The sequence below is a fragment of the Homalodisca vitripennis genome, chromosome 4, assembly GCF_021130785.1.
Source record: "Homalodisca vitripennis isolate AUS2020 chromosome 4, UT_GWSS_2.1, whole genome shotgun sequence".
NCBI lineage: Eukaryota > Metazoa > Arthropoda > Insecta > Hemiptera > Cicadellidae > Homalodisca > Homalodisca vitripennis.
The window spans coordinates 164,473,068-164,498,209 of record NC_060210.1 but is presented as its reverse complement, the minus strand read 5'-3'; the positions used below and the strand labels follow the sequence as shown (position 1 = coordinate 164,498,209).

General features: G+C 34.0%; 3 protein-coding genes across 6 annotated transcripts in view; 1 reads left to right on the top strand and 2 right to left on the bottom strand.

Annotated features, from left to right (window-relative positions):
• LOC124360510 (neurobeachin-like protein 1) overlaps nt 1–25,142 on the bottom strand; it is a 545,778-nt gene that overhangs the window by 80,249 nt on the left and 440,387 nt on the right. The gene's annotated exons all lie outside the window — the stretch shown is intronic.
• On the top strand, nt 896–12,621 carry LOC124360512 (cuticle protein 21-like). 2 transcript variants are annotated; one of them, XM_046814203.1, is made up of 3 exons: nt 896–1,015; nt 2,202–2,352; nt 11,983–12,621. In XM_046814203.1, exons 1-3 carry the CDS (start codon nt 911–913, stop codon nt 12,540–12,542), a joined length of 816 nt encoding a protein of 271 aa, XP_046670159.1. In that variant the 5' UTR covers nt 896–910; the 3' UTR covers nt 12,543–12,621. The 2 variants fall into 2 exon arrangements, with proteins under 2 accessions (XP_046670159.1, XP_046670160.1); XM_046814204.1 differs by lacking the exons at nt 896–1,015; nt 2,202–2,352 and adding an exon at nt 9,733–9,852 and having other exon boundaries at nt 11,859–12,621.
• LOC124361274 (5'-3' exoribonuclease 2-like) lies at nt 17,606–20,345 on the bottom strand. Its single transcript, XM_046815322.1, has 3 exons — nt 20,241–20,345; nt 18,473–18,601; nt 17,606–18,431 (listed from the first exon to the last, which is right to left on the bottom strand). The coding sequence occupies exons 1-3, from the start codon at nt 20,343–20,345 to the stop codon at nt 17,721–17,723; spliced, it is 945 nt and encodes a 314-aa protein (XP_046671278.1). The 3' UTR covers nt 17,606–17,720.

Below are 25,142 nucleotides of genomic sequence, written 5' to 3'. Positions count from 1 at the left end.
ATAACAAGTACAAAAGTGGATTCAAGCTTTTTAATTATTCATCTGGATAAAAATAAACTTTGTACACTTTTATTAGTAAACACAAATCTACTTGTCTAGTTTCCCCTTCATCTCCATTGGAATATCTACCGTGGGAGTTGGTACTAAATGAATAAATAATATATAGTTAGTTTTAATAATAAAAAAATTATTAGTGTTAATACTTTTAGTTGTAACGTGTAAGACGCATTAACCCTAAACCCCCAAGACATGCCTAACATGCCTAACATGCGTTGAGAATGTAGTGTAATGTGTTTGGACGCTGGGTATGAAAGTATCAGTAATAAATTATGTTGTAGCTTCGGTTCTCTTAAATGATCCATAAGAGTTATTTAGATTTAAATGAAGACTTATTTGAAAATAATTTTATTAAAAACAATAATTTCTAAGCGGGAAAAAAATATTATCAATCTTTAAAAATAAAATTTAGAATACATAATGTCCTAGAGTCTAACTATCTGAAGAGAAACGAAAAATTATCATTTGAATTTTTCGCAAACAGCATATAAGAAATATTTCTATTTAATTCAAGAAAACGTAAAAGAATTCATTGTAAAAAACGTTACATTATAAATGAATACGTATCTACACAAGAGAAGACAATAGTTTACTAATGACTCGTCTCATTAAGATATTTTCTTTGGCAATGCATTTATTGGAGGTTCCTATCACTGTCATAATCTTTTCCTTGAAGAATCATTGATGATATAAAATACAGATTCTGTATAATACTGTAGTCGACGTGCCAACACGATCACATCTTCGATATCGCTCTGCCCATAGACGCATTACCTAAACCTTGGAAGGTCAGTAACAGTAACAGCCACAGCGTGATGTAAGCGCAATTAGCCGCTCGGGCACGCCCCCGAAGATGCACCCCGTCCCTGTCATCTCTACTATATATACTGGCAGAAGCGTCTTCCCTCACCACTCACCACTGACCGCTCACATCTCATCACTGGACATGGCTCACCAGGTACTATACTGAGCGAACTATACTTTCAAATAGTGTTAACATATAATAAGGGAACTAAAAATAAATATTTTGGAATTTTGGATTAATTCACTGATTAGCACATAAACTCGTAAAAATTGTGCTTTTTTATGTTGCATTTATTAAAAAAATGCAATATCAATAACCATAGTTGCTCTAGTAAAAACCAATAAACTATTCAATTATTAATATAAATTATTTCAAGCTTTAAATAGTAACAACGTGTTAAAAACCCTTGCTTGGGTTTGTTTAATTGCAGGAATAGATACTTAAGGGCCCGAAGGCTGCAGTTGCAGTAAGTGAATGCACATGCACATATGAGTGACCAACATTTGTGACTGAATTTATGTAATCAAATAATTTCAACGGTTTAACAACGTTATTACAACAACACCAAAAATAGTATACACCTTTGGATACCATTTTGAGTTTATTATCAGCGATACCAGTCGCACGTTGCTTTATTAATCACCTGCCTCAAATATTCACGTCTTGTATATCTTTCCATGCCTTGTTTATTTCATTATAACATGGACTAATTGAGAGCAAATGTCAAAATAAACAGACTTAAATCATAGAATACACCATAAAATATATTCTTCGTTTAAAAACCTACAGTTCGCTGTTGTTTTTTAGTCTTAACTTTTTACAATAGTGTCTTTAGTTACTTTTATCACTAATTTATAAGATGTAAAAGCTTATATTTATTATTTAAAGAACATAGTATAAGATTCTACAATAAGTAAAACATTAGAATAAGTAGTTGACATGATCTTCTACCGAAACAGTTAAGAAATCTTATGATCATTACATTACAATATTTTGTTTTAAATCAAAAAATTATACAGTAATAAACAAAAGTATTCCAATAATAAATGAATAAATTAAAAAACACAGCAAAAGATTAATATACAATATACAATACACATCATTCTATATAATACATTGTCCAAATAGGTTTATCCTGTACATTCTTCGAATTTTAATGCGCAGCACTTGTAAATACAAATAACATCATTGATAATTTGTTGGTTAATATTTTGTTATTCTCTGTGATTTAATTTTTGTCTGATAAATGTACAGAAAATAATAGTAAACAATAGTAAATATGTTGTTCCGACAGAAATTAGTAACGAATAACATAACAAAATATGAACTGGTGTTTTAGGTGCTCATAGTTCTCTGTCTGGTCTTGGCGGCAGTGAATGCCGGGAAACTCGCCGCCCCCGTTGCACCATATGCCGCACCCTACACAGCAGCTGGAGCTTACGGTGGATATAGAGGTTACGGTAGAGGTTATACTCCTGGAGCCTACGGTGGAGCTTATGCTGCTGGTGCCTACGGTGGAGCTTATGCCCCTGGGGCTTATGCTCCTGGCGAGTACGACCCCAACCCTCAGTACACATTCAGCTACAACGTCGCCGAGCCGCTGACTGGAGACTTCAAGGACCAGGAGGAGACCCGCAACGGAGATGTGGTACAAGGACGCTACAGTCTGTTGGAAGCCGATGGCTCCAGGAGGGTGGTAGAGTACACTGCTGATCCTGTTGGAGGATTTAACGCCGTCGTCAGCAAGGAGGGAGGAGTCGCTGTTCCTCCCGGTGCCGCCCCCGGTGTTACCGCCCCCGTTCCATATGCCCGGCCAGGAGTCGCTCCCTACGCTGGATATGCTGGCCGTGTTGCTCCTTACGGCACTGCCCCTTACGCTGCTGCTCCTTACGCTGCTGCTCCTTACGCTGCTGCCCCTTACGCTGCTGCTCCTTACGCTGCTCCTTATTCCGCAGCTGCCGCTCCTTATCGTGCGTGGTGATATTTGTTATAATGTGTGTATGTACATATTTTGTAGAACACATATATACTATGTAAAATAAATGTTATTGGATATGCTACATATTTTGTTGTTAATACTTATATCAGTCCATGTTTTATATCAAATTGATTCCTGTTTTAAGACACGAAGTGAGGAATTGAATCATAAGATATTTATAGGACTAATACGATTAACTAACAATGCCACTTTCTATTCAGTATATTTATTATTTTAAATTTCGTTAAAAACGGGGTTTTATAATTAGGGTATAGAAAAAGTCTGCTTGAAAGTCATTTGAACACTACAGAAGTTTAAAAAAGATAAAGGTAATAATCAATTAAAATCTTAGTTGTGATACCAAGAAAATAATAAACACGTTGTCTATTGCCTCTAATACCTACAAGCATGCCTGAAATGAAATGTTATAATAACCAGTAATGAATCATATCAAATCGTATAATCATTTGCACTCAACAATATACAGTTTATAGCAAAGTTAATTTATTAAATTTAAAATCTTTACATCATCCTACATCAAGGCCACATTCAAACTTACAACATTCAAACATTCACACCCCATTCATCCGGCGGAAAGTCAGTTTCCTCAAGCGATAGACGCCAGGCAGAGTATGAAACGAGATTTTAACACCTCGGGTGTTGAGACTATTTTTACTGAGTTTGGCAAACTGTTTATAAAATCAACACCTGCCTGTGAAGGTGAGTGTTCATAAACCACCGCTGTGTGCATCCCTATAGTTATCTCTGTCTCTTGTCACATAACATATATACATGAGGACGAGATATATCGTCCTCTGGTTAAGGCATATTTATATTTGGACAAACAAAATAAGGTTGTTACTAAGATGTAGAGACAGGGCAAAGTTGAGCAGTTGGAACTTTTGAACACTGACCTGCACGACTCTCTGAAATTCAAAAGGATATTGCGATTTGCTTTTTATGTAATTTGAAAACTCTTATAAAGGCACAGTCTCTCCACAATACGATTCCATAAAGGTGGGAATAAATTAGGCCATAATTCGCCCTACTTAGTACCCGACTCAGCAAAATATTTTACCAAAGATCTTAAGACAAACTCCTGAGAATAATTTAGCAGAAACATGATCAATGTGATTATTCCATGTCAATCCTGGATCAAGGTGTATTCCAAGAAGCTTTGAAGAATATATTTCCTCCATTAATGTACCTGCCACCATAAGGGTAGGACCTCTTTCAACGCATTGGAAATTTCAGGACATTTGATTTTGATCAGTTTATTTGAAGATTGAGGCTATTGAAATGTTAGACACAATCGGTAGTCATATCATCTGCGTACTTCACAAGCTTTTCATGCAGTAGTGATAATTCAATGTCATTGACATATATATATATATATATATATATATATATATATATATATCACGAAAAGGATTTCACTGAGTTCTTATCCGTGGAGGATTCCACAGCGCAGCGTAGTAAGTTTTGAAATTTGATTGTAAATTAGAACAACTTGTGTTCTATGGCTTAGAAATGAACTAATTCATAAAATAGGCATGCTCCGGATACCGTGGGATTTTAATTGGTCAAGCAATGTTTTGTCAAATGCTTTAGAAGGATCAAGAAACACACTTAATGTGTGATTATGACTTTTAATCTCCTCTACAACTATATTGACAAGATTCAGTATAGCATCTATTGTCAATTTTCTCTTTCTGAAATCAAATTGGTCCTCTGAAAGCTGGTTGTGTTTGTTAAAAAATAACATTCTTGAAAAATACAGTTTTTTATATTTTGCTCAGTAAAGTCACAATAAAGACAGGCTGATAGTTATTTAAGGAATAGGGATTTTCTTTCTTATAAGTTGGATGCCCTTATACAACTTTTAGGAGAAAGCGAAAGACTCTATTTGAAAATATAGATACGGATTAATTTGGTCAATGGCTTCACCATGTGGTTTGTGCACTTTTATAAGAGCGCCACGGACATCATATTGATGTCATTGAACTTTTTGCTTGGAAGTTGTTACATTATTTGATTAATCTCTTCCTCACATACAGGAAGCCAACGACAATGAGGCTGTTTAGCTCGTATACGCCTGGGGATTCCTTGTGGAAATGATGAACGAGGCTCGCCCACCAGCCACATATGCAAGAATCTATTAAATTTGCTGGCTTCACCCGACATATCACTCACAAAGTCTATCCCCAATTTTGAGTTTTATTTGTTTATTACAACGGTTTTTGTTATTCATGGTGTCGCAGACAGTTTTTAAACATTTTTGGAATAATACATTTATTTTGAAACATCATACGCTTTCGTAGCAATGATCACTGTTCTACAAGTTTTTTTGTTAACTCTGATAAAGGCTCTTTGTTAACTCTTTATTGATAGTAATTCTATTAATTTCTGAAAAAAAAACACACTTTTCCCCTTGAAACAAGAATGCATCTCGTGATACAAGTATTTTGTGTCCATTGGTACCAATTTTACTATTTTAGTAAGACCGATATTGAAATAGAAGTTTTAAAAAATCATTAAAAGTTTTAAACTCCTGCTCTGCCGGTTGTGTCGAATTTTAAAAATTCCATTTTTCTTTGGAAAGGAATATTCTTTCGTTGATGAGAGCAATATTTCCAGGCCTTCTGTTTCTTCTGTTTTTATAAATTTTGGTTCTTATTTGACTATTTTAAGTCTAATAATATCCTCTTGGCTATAGTGATAATGGATTACTGTATTGATCCTGGACACTGAGACATACGTAATGATATTGTCAATAACCATAATGATATTGTGTGTTATAGCAGTTACTCTAGTTGGAGTTTTCACTAACAGTTCAAGACAAAAGGGCTTTAGCAAATCATTTAAACGCTTAGTGGATGGGTGATTGTTGTTTGGTACATCAACATTAAAATCACCCATCAGATCGTATTTTTTTTTTAAAGGAGAGGCCGATCCTTTTTTAAGCCTTATTCTATCCGTCCTCATGGGCCACTGGCCTGTGCGAGGATCTTATCAAACAGAATAAAGGGGACAGTCGATACAGTACGAGGTTGATTGTACTGATAAAAAGTGCAACGGCCACAGACAGGATTTGAACCTGCGCTATCTCTAGCTCTAACTTAGACCGCTCGGCCATCGTCGACACTCCCTGTTTTTGTTTTGTTTACTCAGGTCCATTAGTAAAGCTTCGAAATTAGAAGAAAATAAGATTTTATTTCCTTCTGGAGATTCCTACGCTGCCTAGTTTTGATGTGCTTATTTCAAGTTTGATCCTGATTACTACAAAAAAGTTTCTATGATTGTAAGATTTGTGAAAATAAAATGTTTAAAAAAACAACACCGTCTCCATTATGAGTTTTACAATTTATAATTTATAATTTTGCACAGATCAATGTTTTCGCTGTTAAAACCGTTATCGGTTACATTGAGGAAATCTGTTTTAAGATCTTCAGCCATAACTAATTTTTCAAAACATATGAATTTAAAATTCAATTTTAGATCGCGTTCCTCTCGGAAAAAGTACATACATGACAATACGTGGCTATGACGTATTAATAATAAATTCTAAAGTAAACCACAAAATCATAGCCATTAATTTTTGAATGATATGAAGTTAAAATTATAACGCTTATTACGTAAATTAGGTAGTGAGAACAAATTATTATGGAAAACTTGTAATTGTATGTTAACGTTCACATTTGTTTCCTTATGTTTTTTGTCGTACAGTTTCATCAAGTAGACACAAATGTTTGTGTAATGTATGTGAGGAGTTATATAATGTGTAGAGAAACACAATTAATAAAATTACTACCATGTGTATAGAGTAACAAATTGTAGTTAGTACATACCTATTTATTGTTAGTAAAAGACATATTACATAATTTCCAATGATAAGAAATGTGTAATAGAAAAATATGCAACCAACTGATATAATATTTTATTGAATTAAAATTTATGTAGAGTAAAAATATTGAAATAAACTTAGGCTGATAAATTAGGCTTGGAATAAGTAGGTTTAAAAAGAATACTTCGGTCAAAAATAATCTAAAATACTCGTATTCCTAACTAGCCGTGGTTTTACACGCAATTCTAAGATTCGAAAGGCGTAACCTACTTAGGGAAAACATTTATGATGTAATATTCTTATGTAATACCTACGATACATTTAAAATATAAGTAGACATATGAATCGGTTTTTTAAAGGGCGTAAGTCATAGTTTTGGCGATCTTGCTTTTATTTTTTTCATGTTGCCTCTGGTAAGGGGCATGAATTTCTTCTAAAAGGGCGTCAATATTCACTGCTGCAGAAATAATTATTGAATATTTCATTTCCTTTTAAAAGGGCGTATGTCATGTTCCATTTCTTTTGAAGGGGCGTAAGTCAGCTGTACATTCCTTAATCAGCTGTATTATCATATGACTTACGCCCTTCTAAAACAAATGTTTCATCTGCCAGCTGTGATTTAGTTAGCTGTGCACATAACCTCACTTTTCCACTGCATTGTGGAGAGACGACCAAGCAAGAAAGCTGACGTTATTCGCAAGGAGTTTAAGGTTGCTTCGTTTAAGTATCATGTGTTAGTTGGAGCAACAAGAACCGCGGTATGTCTCAAAGGCTTCCTTTCTTTATTTTCAATAAGTGAAAAGAGAGTTAGAAGAATTCGTCAGCTGAAGCTTTTGGGACGCACCCCAGAAGATAAAAGGGGCCAAAAAAATCAGCAACACATTGTCACCTGAGATTTACTATGCAATTCATGAGCATATAAAATCATTCCCTTTGAAACAGTCCCATTATAGTGGGAAAAGAAGTTATTACCTTAGTGCAGACCTGTCTTTGAAAAAAATGTGGAAAATGTTTCTTGAAAAATATTCGTATTTAAAAGTAAGCCACGTAACTTACTGGAGAGTGTTTCGAAATCATTTCAACTACTGGTTTGGCAGGCCTCAGGTTGATGTTTGTTGCAAATGTGAGTAATTGAATAACAAGATCAAGTCTCCACATCTCAATGACGTAGCCAAAAGAGCAGCTGTGGCTGAACTTTTGGTGCACAAGAGAAAAAGTAACAAATTTTATAGTGCACTCAAGGATGAGCAATAAGAAGTAGGTGAAACTGAAAAACATGACATATAGATACATTTTATTTCAGTTTCTATGGTTAAGAGATTCAAAAGATAAATACAATTTTGAATGGTTCTATGTATATAATATATGTCTCGGAAACCTAATTTGGCCAATAAATGCAAACTTCTGTTTGTTTAAATTCACTTTCTGTCTAAGCTATTTCTAGTGCCATAGTTGGGTTTGCCTTGTGCCCCGATCAAGAAAATATATACTAATATAAACGAACTTCGATCAAAAAGCGTCTACTTTCGGTTCTTTTAATTTACTTCCTGCCTAAGATATTTCAAGTGTCATAGTTAGTGTATGCCTTTTTGTCCACACACAAAAATATATACACTTTCGTACTACTTAAGTTTACTGAAGTCAAAAAGTGTCAGTTTCAGCTGTTTAAATTAATTCGCGGTCTAGTTTATTTACGATTCTAGTTGAGTTTGGGACATCTACAAAAAATAAATATCTGAGTTTGGGATCCAACTTAAATTATAAAACGCCTACTTCTGGTCTACGAAATTTTAGTACTACAATTGATTTTATTTTTTAATATTATACACATATATATAATATATGTGTGTGTGTGTATGTATATTTGTTAAAAAAAAACGTCTTCAGTAAAAAATCATCTACTTCCGTCGCTTGAGTTCTCCTTCCGGTATAAGGGGAACAGTGTGCCACCCCTTTTTTCCTGAAGGTACAGTAAAAAAGTCATACACAATGTCAAGGAAGCCAGCCAATTCCATTCAACATATATTCCAAAATCACAGCTTTGTTCATTAAGGTGGGGTTGATAACAGCGTTTAAATAGTGTTTCCAATTTATAATCAGAGATGTTTTATAATTCGTCAGAGGTTCGGTAAGAAGTAAAAATTAAATAGTAACTTCTTTTGTTAAATCTGCATTAAAAGACTGATTCAGCACTTTATATATATATATATATATATATATATATATATATATATATATATATATAATTTATAAAGCGTAAATATAAACAAACATTTCTACCTCTTTGGCGCACTTCAACTGAAAGTGGCAATAGCTGTTTAGTGAAAGTTGATTTAAAATTACTCCATTGTGGATAGGTAAAGGGAGTTGACACACTGTTAGTTGTAACGACTAAGATTAATTTAACCGCAAAACCTCTGGACAAGCCTAAATGGCGTAAATAATTTAGTTTAACGTGTTTGGAAGCTGGGAATTAAATTATTTTGTACCTTCTCAAATGTATGAATCAGTTACTTAGACAAGAGTTATTTATAATTAAATAACTTCTTTGATAAAATGTTTATTCAAATAATAATGTTTTCTTTCTAAGCGGAAAAAAGACAATAAACATCTTTTAAAACTAAATTTTGGATACATAATTTTCTAAAGTTAAACTATCCTAAAAGAAATGCTGATTTAAACGTTTGGTTTACAGTATGTATGAAATATTTGTATTTAATACGAGAAACCTATAATAATAACTAAAGATAAACTATAAATGAATACGTATCTACATAAGAGAAGACTATAGTTTACTTATGTCTCATTAAGATATTTTCATTGGCAATGCATTTATTGGAGGTTCCTATCACCGCCATTGCCTTTTCCTTGAAGAATCATTGTTGATATACAATACAGATTCTGTACAATACTGTAGTTTTACTGGTAGTCGACGTGCCAACGCGATCACATCTTCGATATCGCTCTGCCCATAGACGCATTACCTAAACCTTGGAAGGTCAGTAACAGTAACAGCCACAGCGTGATGTAAGCGCAATTAGCCGCTCGGGCACGCCCCCGAAGATGCACCCCGTCCCTGTCATCTCTACTATATATACTGGCAGAAGCGTCTTCCCTCACCACTCACCACTGACCGCTCACATCTCATCACTGGACATGGCTCACCAGGTACTAACTGAGCGATCTATACTGTCATATAATTCGAATTTATCTACTAAATTTAAAATATAAACTGTGTCTTTTAAACGTTGCATGATTAAATTTTAAAATTTAACAATAACAAAATTTCTTCTAGTCAGAAAAATCCTTTATTGACCATAATAAATAAACTACTAATTTTATGAATACACATTTTTCTTAATTTTAAATAGTAACAACGTGTTAAAAGACTTGCTAACAGGAATTTTACTCGGTTCGAAAGACCAGAAAAAAAACCTACCCATTGGGAACAAATTTGTCAAGTATTTCTACTTGACAAATTTGTTCCCAATGGGTAGGTTTTGTTTAATTGCACGAATACGCCCTTAAAACTCCGAAATGGCAGTTGGAATAACTAATGAGAAACTTATATTTATGAGTAAATTTATGTAGTCAAATAATTTCAATGGCTTAACAGTGTTTGAATAGTAAAACAACACTACAATTAATTCATACTTTTGAATCATTTTACTTTGTATTATCTGCGATATTATTCTCACATTTTTAATTACTTACATTAAATATGCAATGCAAGTCTTATATATTTTGTATCACGTCTTGTTTATGTAATGACGACATGGACTAATTCAAGACAAATGACAAAATAAACATATTAGCACAATAAAGCTTTTAATAATAGGGGAAAAAATTAAAAGATATTTCATAATAATTGTAATGTTACAATAAATCAAAATTTAAAACTCGATTCACTTAGGACTTTAGTGACCAAAGTGCTATGCTAACCAAAAAATGTATTTAGCAAAGTGAAATATGAACAGATATATCATAAAAAAGTTAACTTTTCAAATGAATCAAAATTAAAAAATGTTGATGCAAAGTAATTTTTATTTTCCAATAATATTTTTACATTCAATTTTTGATAAAAAAATCCAATATGTATGTAATTTTAGAATTGCAAATGTATGTACAATGAAAGTCGTGAACAACAGAAAATCTTGCACTAATTAATATTAAAAAAACTAATACACTGTATTTTTATGTATTAAAAGTTTGGGGTGAGAGAAGGAGTAAAAGTGAATGCAATATCCAGATTTTATCTAATTTTTTAAACGTTAAATAAAAAATAAATTTAGTTTAAAAATTTTAATTCTCAAGATAACATTTAACAAAACCTGAACAGAGCTGAGAGTGCTTTAGGACGCTTCCCCACTACAAAAACCATCCCGTATTGTAGTATTGGGAGTATTGTAGTATAGTGTGGATTGGCCCAAACTAAAATGCACTATTTTAATGTATTGATAACAATGATATACCAAACATTTATAGAAACGTAAATACGTTTTCGTAATTTACCTAATGAGAATCGGGCTGTTTATGACAAAACTACTCTTCAGTATCTAATTGTATTATTTCCACACAATTACCAGTAATTACTTGTTAAGATTTTGGCATAAACAATATTGGCCATCTCTTGTTTCCGATTTGTTTTAACACATTATCTAAATTACATCACTCATTTTCACACAGATTAGATGTCCAAGATGTAATAATAGTTGTTGAGTAGTTATAGTTTCAGCTATCATCCTAGTGATCCAGATTCGAATCCCGGTTTGGGAGTGATATTTCTCCTAAGCCTACCATCCAAATAACCATCTGTTACTAGCTAAGAGTAATGTATTAAACTGTTCTGTGTTATAGCTTCAAATTTTTCCATGGATATAAACAAAATTGTATAAGGTTTTTGCTAATCTAATAAAGCATTACTTCCCCTGAAGTGCAGTTATTTTTTCCGTTTCACCCTTTATAATTTGAAATTTTCAGCCCAGTTAAAATAGCTAACTTAAGATTCTGGTGTAAAGTGTCTTTATTTAAAGCGTATTATGGAAAATAAACGTTATAGAAAGATAATTAAAACACACAGTTAAGTTTTCAATACATAATCAGGTAGTGCAAATATTATTTTGATCTGACATTAGTAACAAATACCGTAACAAAATATGAACTGATGTTTTTAGGTGCTCATAGTTCTCTGTCTGGTCTTGGCGGCAGTGAATGCCGGGAAACTCGCCGCCCCCGTTGCACCATATGCCGCACCCTACACAGCAGCTGGAGCTTACGGTGGATATAGAGGTTACGGTAGAGCTTATGCTCCTGGAGCCTACGGTGGAGCTTATGCTGCTGGTGCCTACGGTGGAGCTTATGCTGCTGGTGCCTACGGTGGAGCTTATGCCCCTGGGGCTTACGCTCCTGGCGAGTACGACCCCAACCCTCAGTACACATTCAGCTACAACGTCGCCGAGCCGCTGACTGGAGACTTCAAGGACCAGGAGGAGACCCGCAACGGAGATGTGGTACAAGGACGCTACAGTCTGTTGGAAGCCGATGGCTCCAGGAGGGTGGTAGAGTACACTGCTGATCCTGTTGGAGGATTTAACGCCGTCGTCAGCAAGGAGGGAGGAGTCGCTGTTCCTCCCGGTGCCGCCCCCGGTGTTACCGCCCCCGTTCCATATGCCCGACCAGGAGTCGCTCCCTACGCTGGTTATGCTGGCCGTGTTGCTCCTTACGGCGCTGCCCCTTACGCTGCTGCTCCTTACGCTGCTGCTCCTTACGCCGCTGCTCCTTACGCTGCTGCTCCTTACGCTGCTGCTCCCTATGCTGCTCCTTATTCCGCAGCTGCCGCTCCTTATCGTGCGTGGTGATATTTGTTATGATTAATATATGTACATATTTTGTAGAATACGGATATACTATATAAAATACATGTTATTGAATATGCTACCTTTGTTGTTACTTCCTTATATCAATCCACATTACATATCGTAAATTGATTCCTGTTTTGAGTGAAGTAGTGAGAAATTGAATTATAAGATATTAATAGGACTATTCCAGTTGCCTAAACGATGGCAATTCCCATTTAGTATTCATATTTAATATATATCTCTGATATAGAGACATTTTAAAATTTATAGAAGTTGAGAAAATATTTGACTAATAATCTATTAACATTATAATTATAGTGCTAAAAAACAATAAACACATTGTTAATTAACTATGATATTTGAAGTATTACAAGTGATTAAATGAAATATAATATAACTGTATAAATAATTGGATTTATAAATGGAAAGAATAATTAGTCAATTATATGTAAATATATTGTACAAAGTATAATAATATTATTACAAAGTAACGAATTGTATGTTTTATTAAATTTCATACCTCAGTAATTTAAACAGAACTAAATCAGCAATACTGGACACGTAAAATCGCCACCAAACTATGTTTCGTTAACATTATTCACCAATTATGTGGAATAGTTATAATATGGGTTATCATTTCCTAAATGTTTCTTTGCCAAAAACGAAAAGAAGCATATACATATCAATTTATTTTGAATATTTGTATCATTGAATACCTAAACTAATCTCAGCATTCGTTGTCACACGAATGTTTCCTAAAAGTAACAATTTTATAGTTTATCGCAAATCTAAAATTTAAAATTAATACATTGAAAATTGCCTTACTGTCAGATATGTTTGACACAACACAAGAACAAATTTGCCAACCTTTGAATATCTAAGTGGTATACATAACTTAGTATGTATATATGTAGTAGTATAACGAAATTTATGCTTATGAATAACGACAAAAAACTGGTGACGTCAAATAATAGTAAACAGCAAACTGCACAAAGAATCGAACAACCATAAAAGTCGAGGTGTAAAAACGGCCGAAGAGGCTTAATCTATGCATTACTTTAAAAACTAATAAATAACACCATCACCAAATAAAAACAGATTTTTCAAAACACATCAATTAATAAAATTATTGAAATTTTAAATTTGAACCAACTATACAAGTTGAACTATAAAATTGTCAATGGAGTTAATATATTAATTATTTTTAAAAACTAATAAATAACAGAATACACAACAAAACGTTTTTTTTAACATATTGACCACAATACGCGAAACCAATGTTGAGGGAGTTAAAACATCAAACTCTATATTGGCGCAAACTTTAGCATTCGTTGTAGCATGAATGTTTCTTAAAAGTAACTTGAATTTTATATTTATCACAAAACTGACAGTAAAACTAATACAATAAACACTACTATGTATTACATTTTTGTTCATCAAATCCGTCATCGGGTTGCATTCCAATTTTAATTGATGGTTAACAGGGTTACTCACTTTATAGTTTACAGATTAAAAAATATAATTCCATCAAGAATAGAGGATTTTACGTATAATAACAATTTTAAAAAGAAGTACGGTAAAAACAAGTAAAAATTACGTCCTTTTCCATTTTAACTATCATATAAACTATTACACTTAAAATAAAAAAATGTAACATATAAATAACGTGAACTTTAAAGAGGAAAACAGTGGTACCAAATTATTGTAAAGCTTCAAGAAACGGTTTTTCTTTTTTCCATGTCAGACAATAACAATAACACAATAACCAGTACAATTTTGAAGTATGTTATGACTTTTTTTCTTAATATAAATTGGTTAAGCGTCAGCGAAGCCTAATGTTCCAGATGCTGGAAAGTTCGCATTTATGCCTGTCTGTCCGCAAGATATTTCGATTTCGCAAACAAAGAACCGAAAGACTTGGAATTAAGCATGAAGCTTCATTTCAATTTGAGGAAACACTGACTTCGATAGTGGTGCATGTTACTCCATGGGAGTTAGCTGAGCGTTAGGGAATATTTTTACATTGGTATTTTGGGTAACCATGATGGCAACGAGATAATAGCAGAATAAATAAATGTGTAAACTAACTCGGTTCAATCATAACATCTTGTAACATTTGGCATATTATTAACACTTGTAGCCTAACTATCCCAATACGTACTTCATTTTATGGTGACTTGGTGAGAAGAATTTTATTATTTAAACACTCATATGAATTCAAATTTAATTAACACAAAGTTAATGTAACAAGATACTCGAGAAAGTAGGGTTCTCACTCCTTTAAGCTGTAATTCGTGTACATACTGTAAAGATTTAAACATTTTACCTTCAAAACATTTTATTAAAACCTGATTACAATGTTGCCTAAGTTACATTCTTTAATTGCCTTATTATCACATATAGTGATACAAATGTTTTCTTCTCTTTCTGTATACAGATAAGTTATCTTTAGGAGCGATATTAATTTCATAACAAATAATTTCCAAACTCAAAATCGATTGCACCACCTTAAATTTTAAAAAGTAAGTTGATGTTGTGTCTGTTACATATCTTGATTTGAAGCCGGAGCTGACATACTGAAACTTTCCATAATAATAATGAAGAATCATAATTGCAGAAGCAATGGTCATTGCAAAAATATTATTTCTTAATTTCTGGAAAACCCCTCTTTAAATTTAAATATGTAAAACAATATGAGATGTATTTTTTAAGTGTGTGGAAATTAATTACCCTCTACGACTTAAACAAGCGCCGTTTTATGGGAACAAAAGCTCCCATCAGAATGGAATTCCTGTTGCCTAATGGCAGAAGTTTAGTTTTAGTCGTATATATGAGTACCTTAGCCTTAAAAACTGATTAGTTTTAACAACTATTTTTTAAAGATTTACCACTAATATTAAATTTAGTTCATACTTTGCCCACATGCCTAAGGAAAGAAAATATAGCCATTGTGGTCGCAACATCTTGAATAGTAACCACGTTGAAGGATGGGGGAAGAACTGCCCAATCGGTATTCAACTTACCCCTTAACTTAAACATTACTGAAACTCCAATATGCAACATTTCCAGACAATTCAACTCAGCCCAAGTTCTTCCAGAACGTAAGGTGATTGTCTAGAACGAGTGTACTAAGGTCTGTAAGGGAAGATTTGAAGCTATGGGTAGGACTCTCCAAGGTATAAATAGCTTCAAGTCAGTTATGGACGATGCTGTTGCTGGCTGGTGATTGCAGACAAAAATAGTGTAAAGTACCCCGAGGAGTACGCTGATGAAGCTATAACCTGTACTGTTATCCTATTTGTGGCTCAATTTCATAGTTTTATGTTTCCGTGCAAACATGATAGTACAAGTTTAAAGTGTGCTAAAATAATAATAGTGGATAATAATTAGACGGTAATAATTAATAGAAGACGGCTTTTTGGCCTAATCTATCCTCATATAATATATGGAATTAAACTCTGGGGTAGCTGTGCAAAACACAAGTTGGAACGGATCTCCAGACTCCAAAAAGAGCCGTGAGAGTGATTTTGTGTTTGAGAGCCAGAAAGTCATGCAGAGATGCTTTTAGGGAGCTGGGGTTACTGACTTTGCCCTGTCTCTATATTCTCGAGGTGATCCTTTACTCCAGATCAAACAAAGTGCGCTTTGGTTCGAGGCGGGGATGTTTACCATCATGAGACTAGAGGCAGGGACAAACTTTCGAGTCCGACAAAACAGAACAAATGCTTTCAGAAACTTTGCTTTCTCAAGTTGGTGTCAGAATAATCGAGAGTCTCCCTAAAGGTATTAAACAACAAAATGGAAAAAAATTAAAAGCTCAGTTGAAAACCATTTTGATGTCAAAGGCATCTTACTCTGTTGATGAGTTTATGATGAATCGCTGGGACAATTAAGAGCACAAAAATTCACAAAATCGTATTGGCGGACCTGTAAAGTGTACAAAAGAAGTTTCAATGATATCATGTGTGTTTGAGTGGGTCATTGTCAGCGAGAATGGTTAGGTTAGATTTAGAACGGTTGAGATACAATTTTTATATTGTTTTTTACACAATAAAGGATGTTATTATTATTAATATATTAAGTATTCTCACTTGCTTACATTTAGACAAGTTAAAGGAGTTGGAGGATCGCACTGTAATTATTCCGAAACTTTGAGGTTTTGAAGTTCTAATCTATCGATTCAGTAATGTTAACCTGATAGGAATTTTACCACACAATATGTGTTTGAAAGATGAATCCCTCATAACGTACCTACGGAGCCCCCTCCTTCACTTTGCAATGGCACATTACTACAAGTTAAAACCTTGCACCATACAGGCTACCATATTAACTGGCTGTGAAACAAGAGTTTCAATTTAGAAGTCTACAATTCTAAGTCAAACACTGTTTTCCTATGTGTCGTGTACATGATTTCACACCAAAAAAGTAATCACTGACTAATTTATTACAGTACCTACCCAATATGCAATTGGCACATAACAAACTAAGGGAATCAAGTTTACGCTTTGATCCTGTAGCAAAGCACGTGCATTCAACTATTATACTGTGTCCACATATATACACATATACTGTGTTTATATATATATTTATTATATACACTCAAAACATTTTTTATTTATATACATATGGCGGTGCGAAGGATTATGAGAAACCATACTAAATCGCAGATATCATAGTTAAAACATCTCTTTTAAAACGTCAAGTGGATTTGGAAGGTAACTACTTTATTATATTTGACAAAAAAAACGATCATTGTAAATAATAAGACCATAAAAACATTAAAGTAAAAGAAATCTAATTTGTACAGAAATATTAATACCGAATTTTGAGTTCATTACTTTTGTAAACCAAAGTGATTGTACAAGTTTTTAAATACAGTTTTCACACTCCTTGTGTGTTTAGATCTTTTTTTTTAATCGACAAACTTTTTACTGTTTTTAGTTGCTTTTCTAGAAGAAATATTGTGTTGTTCTAACTTCAAATGTGTATTAATTTTAGTTTATTGATGCGTCTACGAGTATATGGCGATGCCAGCTCGTATATGGAGGTATAATGAAACACAGTTAACTCTGTACACCTAGTTATATTATAAAACTGAACACTTTGTACAAATTATGAAATGGTAAATGTAATGAGAATGAGTCGAGATGCGGTCGTCGATGGTAACTACTTAGTTGACTACCAGGCACGGTAAGGAGCAGCGGCTGCAGCACCGTATCCAGCTTTTCCGGCGTAAGGAGCAGCGTAGGGAGCAGCATAAGGAGCACCGTAAGTTCCAGTGTATGGTGCAGCGTAGGGAGCTTTACCGGCAAACGGAGCAACATATGGAGCTTTGCCAGCGTAAGAACCAGCGTAAGGTGCAGCAGCGTAAGGAGCAGCAGCGTAAGGGGCAGCAGCGTAAGGGGCAGCAGCGTAAGGGGCAGCGCCGTAAGGAGCAACACGGCCAGCATAACCAGCGTAGGGAGCGACTCCTGGTCGGGCATATGGAACGGGGGCGGTAACACCGGGGGCGGCACCGGGAGGAACAGCGACTCCTCCCTCCTTGCTGACGACGGCGTTAAATCCTCCAACAGGATCAGCAGTGTACTCTACCACCCTCCTGGAGCCATCGGCTTCCAACAGACTGTAGCGTCCTTGTACCACATCTCCGTTGCGGGTCTCCTCCTGGTCCTTGAAGTCTCCAGTCAGCGGCTCGGCGACGTTGTAGCTGAATGTGTACTGAGGGTTGGGGTCGTACTCGCCAGGAGCGTAAGCCCCGGGGCATAAGCTCCACCGTAGGCACCAGCAGCATAAGCTCCACCGTAGGCTCCAGGAGCATAAGCTCCTCCGTAGGCACCAGGAGCATAAGCCCCTCCGTAGGCTCCACCATAAGCTCCAGGAGCATACCCTTTACCGTAACCTCCGTATCCACCGTAAGTTCCGGGTGCTACGTAGGGAGGGACACGGCCAGCATAAGAACCGGCGTATGGTGCCACGGGGGCGGTGTAGGGAGCAACTCCGGGGGCTGCGAGGTTCCCAGCGTTCACTGCCGCCACGGCCAGTGACACAAGTATCAAAACCTGCAAGTACGAATTGTGTTATCAGTAAAATCGTAAAGTACTGACGATCTATAGTATTTAAATATATCCAACGATATGAGCATACTTTTACAAGTGCTAACAATGTGCGATAACTTTGAGAGAATTGTTACAAGGTAGAAGACCAAGAAAATAATTTGATATATAGAAGTAAAATAAATTCAAGAACCACACACACACACACATATATATATATATATATATATATATATATATATATATATATATATATTTCATTTAAATATCTTGAATTCTTTTAATACACTTTAATGTGTTATTTTCCACGCAGTATATTTCAAGCTTTACTCAATTTCAAACTACTTACACTATTCTAAAAATAGCTAAATTTATAAACCGTCCTAAATCAATATAGAAATGTTGTATGTAACTTAAAATGGAATCATATAAACAATATGCGAATGTACATGTGAGATAACATCACAAATAAAAAAAATGTTCTTAAATGAAAAATTTCTTTGATTATTTAAAAACAAACATTAATTTAAACAGCTGTTTTATATTTACTAAAATTATTAACCAATGTAACACGAAAGTTATAGCTATATTATTGCTAACATCACAGTTTTCTCTAAATTGGACTTAAGCTGCTTTGAAAACAACTCTTCAATTATGACCATTTTAATACTGTAGATTAAAATTCCATATTACTATACTATTGATTTCAGGATAATTGAATGAAATATAAAAGCTGAACAATAAGCTTCTAAACTTAAAATTAAAGCTTAATATAAATTTATAAAAATCAAATTTGTTTTGACAACTGATAAAACAATAGGAGGTACCGAATTATAGTATAAATATTACTTTAGACTTGTTAGATATGTGTGTTGACTGAGTTAGTTTATTGTATACCCGTAGTCTTGATACTTTCATACAATTTATATAATTATATCCTTGGATTTCTCATTTATATTAATAATTTAATTGTAACAATCTATTTAACTGAATAGTTTTTATGTCGTTAACTGTCTATTTAAATTTAACAGGGTATAGCCAAATTTCTGAAAATAATTAATAAATATGAAACATTTCTAAAAGTAAATTAACAGTTAATGTTAATAATAGGCCTATTATTCGTATTTACCGTCAAAGAAATTAAAAACATAATATTGTGTTATAATATCAAATCTGATGGCAAGGTAATAACAAATTGCGTACCAAAAGCAATAAATGGAAATGTAAAAATGAAAGCTAACTCTGGCTCCTATAAATGAATGGCAGCGATTAGAACTTGTTTCTCTGGTTCACTGTGCTTGTATACTTCAAAACCCTATGGTCAAGGATTATGAAAGAGATCCGAAAGAGAATAAAATGAAAAAAATTAATAAAATAAACGACCTAGAATTTTCAATTGTTATTAATAAAAAATCAGATCCAACTGTCTCATATTAAATATGTTTATGCGTGGAAAAGACGACCTTTTGCGAATCTTGTGAGTATAAAACATTACTTTAAATTTAAAAATAAAAAAAACTACTTATCCATTCAAAGCCAATATGTAAAAAGGTTTGGTAACACATGTTTTTTTACTACTTTGCTAACTCGTTTATATACTAAAAAGAAAAACTGTTAGCACATTTTTAGTGACTAAGAGTAGTACCTGGTGAGCCATGTCCAGTGATGAGATGTGAGCGGTCAGTGGTGAGTGGTGAGGGAAGACGCTTCTGCCAGTATATATAGTAGAGATGACAGGGACGGGGTGCATCTTCGGGGGCGTGCCCGAGCGGCTAATTGCGCTTACATCACGCTGTGGCTGTTACTGTTACTGACCTTCCAAGGTTTAGGTAATGCCAGTACCTGTCCTCTGTGGAGCTGACATAACGCTGGCCAGAGTAACATCGCTTAGCTCGGACACTCGCAGCTCGTTGTGATTTAGTGGTAAACTTCTTGATATGATGGCCGCATTGTATGTCTATACCCTTTGGTGTTACAGAAACATTCCTTACCAGGGCAAAGGTTTACTTTACAAAGTATATAACATCAACGATGCACACAAACCTTGGGTAGTTTACAATGCAATTATTCTAACTTTGTCCAAATATTGATACCTCCAGTTCTTTTGCGGTAGCAAATATGTTATTTTCACATGGTAAACATTTACGTTAATCATCTCGGATTCGTGATGTTGAAATGAACTTTTGTATTCAAGAACATGCAAATTTTGTGTTTTTGTCATGATGATTTTCAGAGTACCGATCTGTACAGAGCATGTTGAAACTATTTTTGATACTTTTAATTATCGATAGATTGTGAACTTAACTAAAAGCGTAGTTAAGAGCCAACTTTGCAATATATCATGAACAATATCAACAATAAAAGACTAACCCAAAGTGTTCAAATTTGTTGAGTTTTACGAGGCAATTGATATAAAATAACTTTATTTACTACAGTAAACCATGGTAATAGTTAATTTCTGTTAAACTGTCATATTACTTCATCGCACCTAGACCAACTTGCATTAAGTTCAACGGAATGGAACCAAAAGTATACTAAAAATTACAATTTTGGTACTTAAATTTTAGTAACAGGTGTTTTAGACTCCACTGCAATGTTTTATACTTACACAAAAATAGTAGAACAAATGCACATTAATATATAATAGTTTAATATTATTTTTTCAAACTCGACTCTATACAGATTTTTTGTTTAAAGCAATTGTGTTATCTTTTTTTAAGAGATCACACTAATACATTTAACTATCGCAACATGAATTGATAAAATACAATAATTCAGTGGAATTCGCAATTGTTAACAATTGCATTTGTGTAAAAAATTTTAAACTCAATTCAATTATTGATACCATGTTTAGTAGAAAGGCCATTTTATGACTTATCAGAGTTTTATTCATCTGACACCAGTGAATAGTTTTTTAGTATATTGTTCTGCTAAATAGTACACTTTTGACTCACTAACATATTGCATTATTATAATACACTTTTACATGTAAACTATTGCGTCTTCTATCAATGACTGTATAATTTAAATTGTTTTGATAATATTTTACTGTTAGTATAAGTATTCTCACGTGATATATTGCATGTAATGTCTAACGATAAATAAAAATCGTATCTTATCTTAGTTATAATTGTTACAAAGGGCTATATTCTTTTCCTATTTAGTAAAGACTCGTTTTTATTGTTGACATCCTTCCCGGATCCACGAGTAATTTTATCATTAAAATAAGGACAACACATAACTACTATGGTACGAGAAGGGTTGTATTAGACATCTATAAACCGGTACGAGGCGGGGGTCGTGTAGAGTCTAGTCACGTTTATCATAACTAGTTTTGTAATTTTACTTGCGCTTGTTCTACTTACTGCTGATACTGACACAGTTATAAATAGGACCAAGGAATAATCTTGTCGTCTTCAGACTGGTATATAACGTATAAGTTTATGACGAACAACTTTTTATGTTGAAAGATATACTGTACAAAGATTATCGCTATACATTCTTTAGTATTTATTTTCCGTGCCTTTTCGACCTTATTCCTAAGGGTTTTTGATACCCGAAGAAGAGGATTGATCCAAATCCTCAAAAAACAGTGTTCTATTTTTGTAACGTATAAAGATTGCATAAGTCCTGATTCTTTTCCAGAATGCACCCGCAGCGATGACGAAATATTTTCTATACAATCTGTAATGTGATATTTAACTAAGAACTTGTTAGTACTTTGTTCTACCAATTACGCGTACTTATCAGATAAACAATAAAAGTGATCACCATGTTGCGGCAAGTCAAAACCAACATCAAGCACTCACCGTTCACTCATAACACACATACTGGATGATATTTCTGTTAATCCAATACTACCGCATTCATATTTCTTCCTGTTTTTAAAATTAAAAATTCAGATTCCAGATTTTGCGTTTTCAGTTCTGCAAGGCTAAACGGATGTTTTCGCATGATATAACCGCAGCCGCGCCGCGCTGACGGCCGGTAGCAAACTCTGTTAGACCGTTCAACTAACTACTAGTACCCCCTTCGGGTATTTGCACTACATCCTTGCAATACCCTACATATTTTATATTTACTCCAAACACTTTCTACATAGTTATATCTTACTTACGGACTAAACCAACAGCGGCATGATATAGACTGCAAATGGATTTCCCAGAATGAACCAAATCCAAAAATCTACAGCGATATGGGGGCACAGTAAGCGCACGATGATAAAAACTGAGATGATGATTCTACCTCATGTTATTTCGTTAAAATGTACCAAGCTATTTAGTTAGATGGATCATACTATGTAGGAAGTATTTGCAGTAAGTACATGCGGTTGAAGTAGGAAAATGCGGGAGCATAATAAAAAACCCCGAAAGTTCTAAATTCCGTGACATTTTTAAATCGTCCATCTTCAATAACAAACTTTAAATAAAAATCTTAAGACTGTTGTAAAGTAGGTTATTGTCATATTTTTCTGAAGGTTATAATACAAAGTATATTGTACTTGGTCTTGAAATAAATCGACCTCAAGCAATATCCATAAAGAGATATGATCGAGGAAGATCCGCGGATACAGTAAGCTTGAGGCCTTCACCTTAAACAAGGCAGCGCTGACAAGGCAGCTGATGGCCGGGTGATAACGCACAGGTGCCGACAAGTAACGACAAGTACGTGTATCTAAGTATACAACGTTAATACCAGCAGTTAAATTGGATTTTTAATAGCTGTTTTAATGATGCGTCAGAGCACGTGACTTATTCCTATCTATTCATATTATAGATAAAATTTAAGGAATCAGTTAACAGTTTAATGAAAGTTTTTTATCCACATACCTATAGAAGCTCAGTCATCTCATGGTTCCAGTAGACTTGAACGATTATAAAAAAAATTAAGTATTACATATCTAATTTAATTTAACCAGCCGCCATGATACTACACTACACAGATTCAAGAGTAACAATACATTACTCTCGGATTGGGAAAGAGAATTTTAGTATTTAAGTATTGTGAGCAATTAGAAAATTGCCATTCTGTTACAATTTTGTAAGTGTCATTTTTTAGTACTTACATTACTAATAAATTTAAAATATATAAAATTAAATACAATTCACGTGTTTGAGTACAAATACATTCCGACAAGGAATGACAATCATTATAACCATTATGGTTATACCATAGTGGTTTAATTATTACATAAAAACGTCATATTATCCAGTTAGGTAACTTAAGTTTCACAATTTATATTTTAAAATGTCCAGGGTACGGGTCACCGTGACTTACACTTCCCTTTTGTAAGAACTCTGTTTCGTACACGTGCTACTCCTTCCCTAGATAAGCTTCATGAAACCAGTCCTAGCAATGCTACCTTCATAAAGGTCCTTAGTGATCCGCGAGTACAAATTTTGCCATGGTTAACATGAATTGACCTAGCTAGGACGATGATCGAGTCCAGCAGATGTCAACCAGCGGGCACCGGACCTGAGGGCCGTAAATGACAAGGACTCAGTAATTGGCTCCTGACACGACCTTCACTTGGCCAATCGGACGGCAATTGAAGAGTCGTCAGAAAAAACTAGAACACTAACAAACCGGGATCAGGCCACCCTCAACTTTGGCATTTCGCTGGATGATACCGACTCAGTTTCCAGTTATGGTCGCATTGATTACCATTCAGTGACCGACATCAAGTATTCTCTCTATAGAATACCAATATGGCCTTCTTTTTATTTGGTCGTACATTCCTATGGTTTTCTAATACAGCGGGCCATATAATGAATTGTGACTATTGACGAAGAGAATATTTAAAATGTAATTTATATTTCAAATGACATTATAGAAATAGTTTAAACACGTCTAGTACCTCAAAATTGAACAAATACTTTAACATATCTAAATTCATAACTAATGTTTCTAATAAAACCTAAGTTTTGTATAATATATTAGTGATTATACTAATGAAAACAAAACTATTGAATATTTTACAAATATGTGGGTGTTTGCACCAACTGTTATTATGATTGAACAATAACAACACATCGTAATTGGATTTAAATGTATTAGTTTTATAAGGTTTTCACAGATACTATTATATTCAAATATTTAAATAATCATTAAAATCGATCAACCCTCTTGAAATTTCTAAAATAATTATTAAGATACAGAATCTAGAATCGATCCCTGGAAATCTGCACTTCCTAACTATTTCAGAGGTTCGAGATGGTTACAGAGTAACTTCTTACTTCTTCTCTAGTCATGGTAGATGACTCAAATTAGACGATATGTTCCCGACATTGAATGGCTGCGAAATTCCTATTTTGTTACTTTTAAAACTTAAATTAGCTTTCTTTCCATATCTGTTGCCATAAGTCCATTTTCTACCTAGGCATTACATTTGTAACAATACTCAGTAATCTTACGTATACATTTGTATTTACGCTAGGTTTAGTATAGTACTCAAAATGTCTACGGCTACCTTCGAAACCTGATACATGTTGTTTTGGATCAGAAACATGTAAGAAAAAACAATTGCTGTACATGAACTTAAAAATTC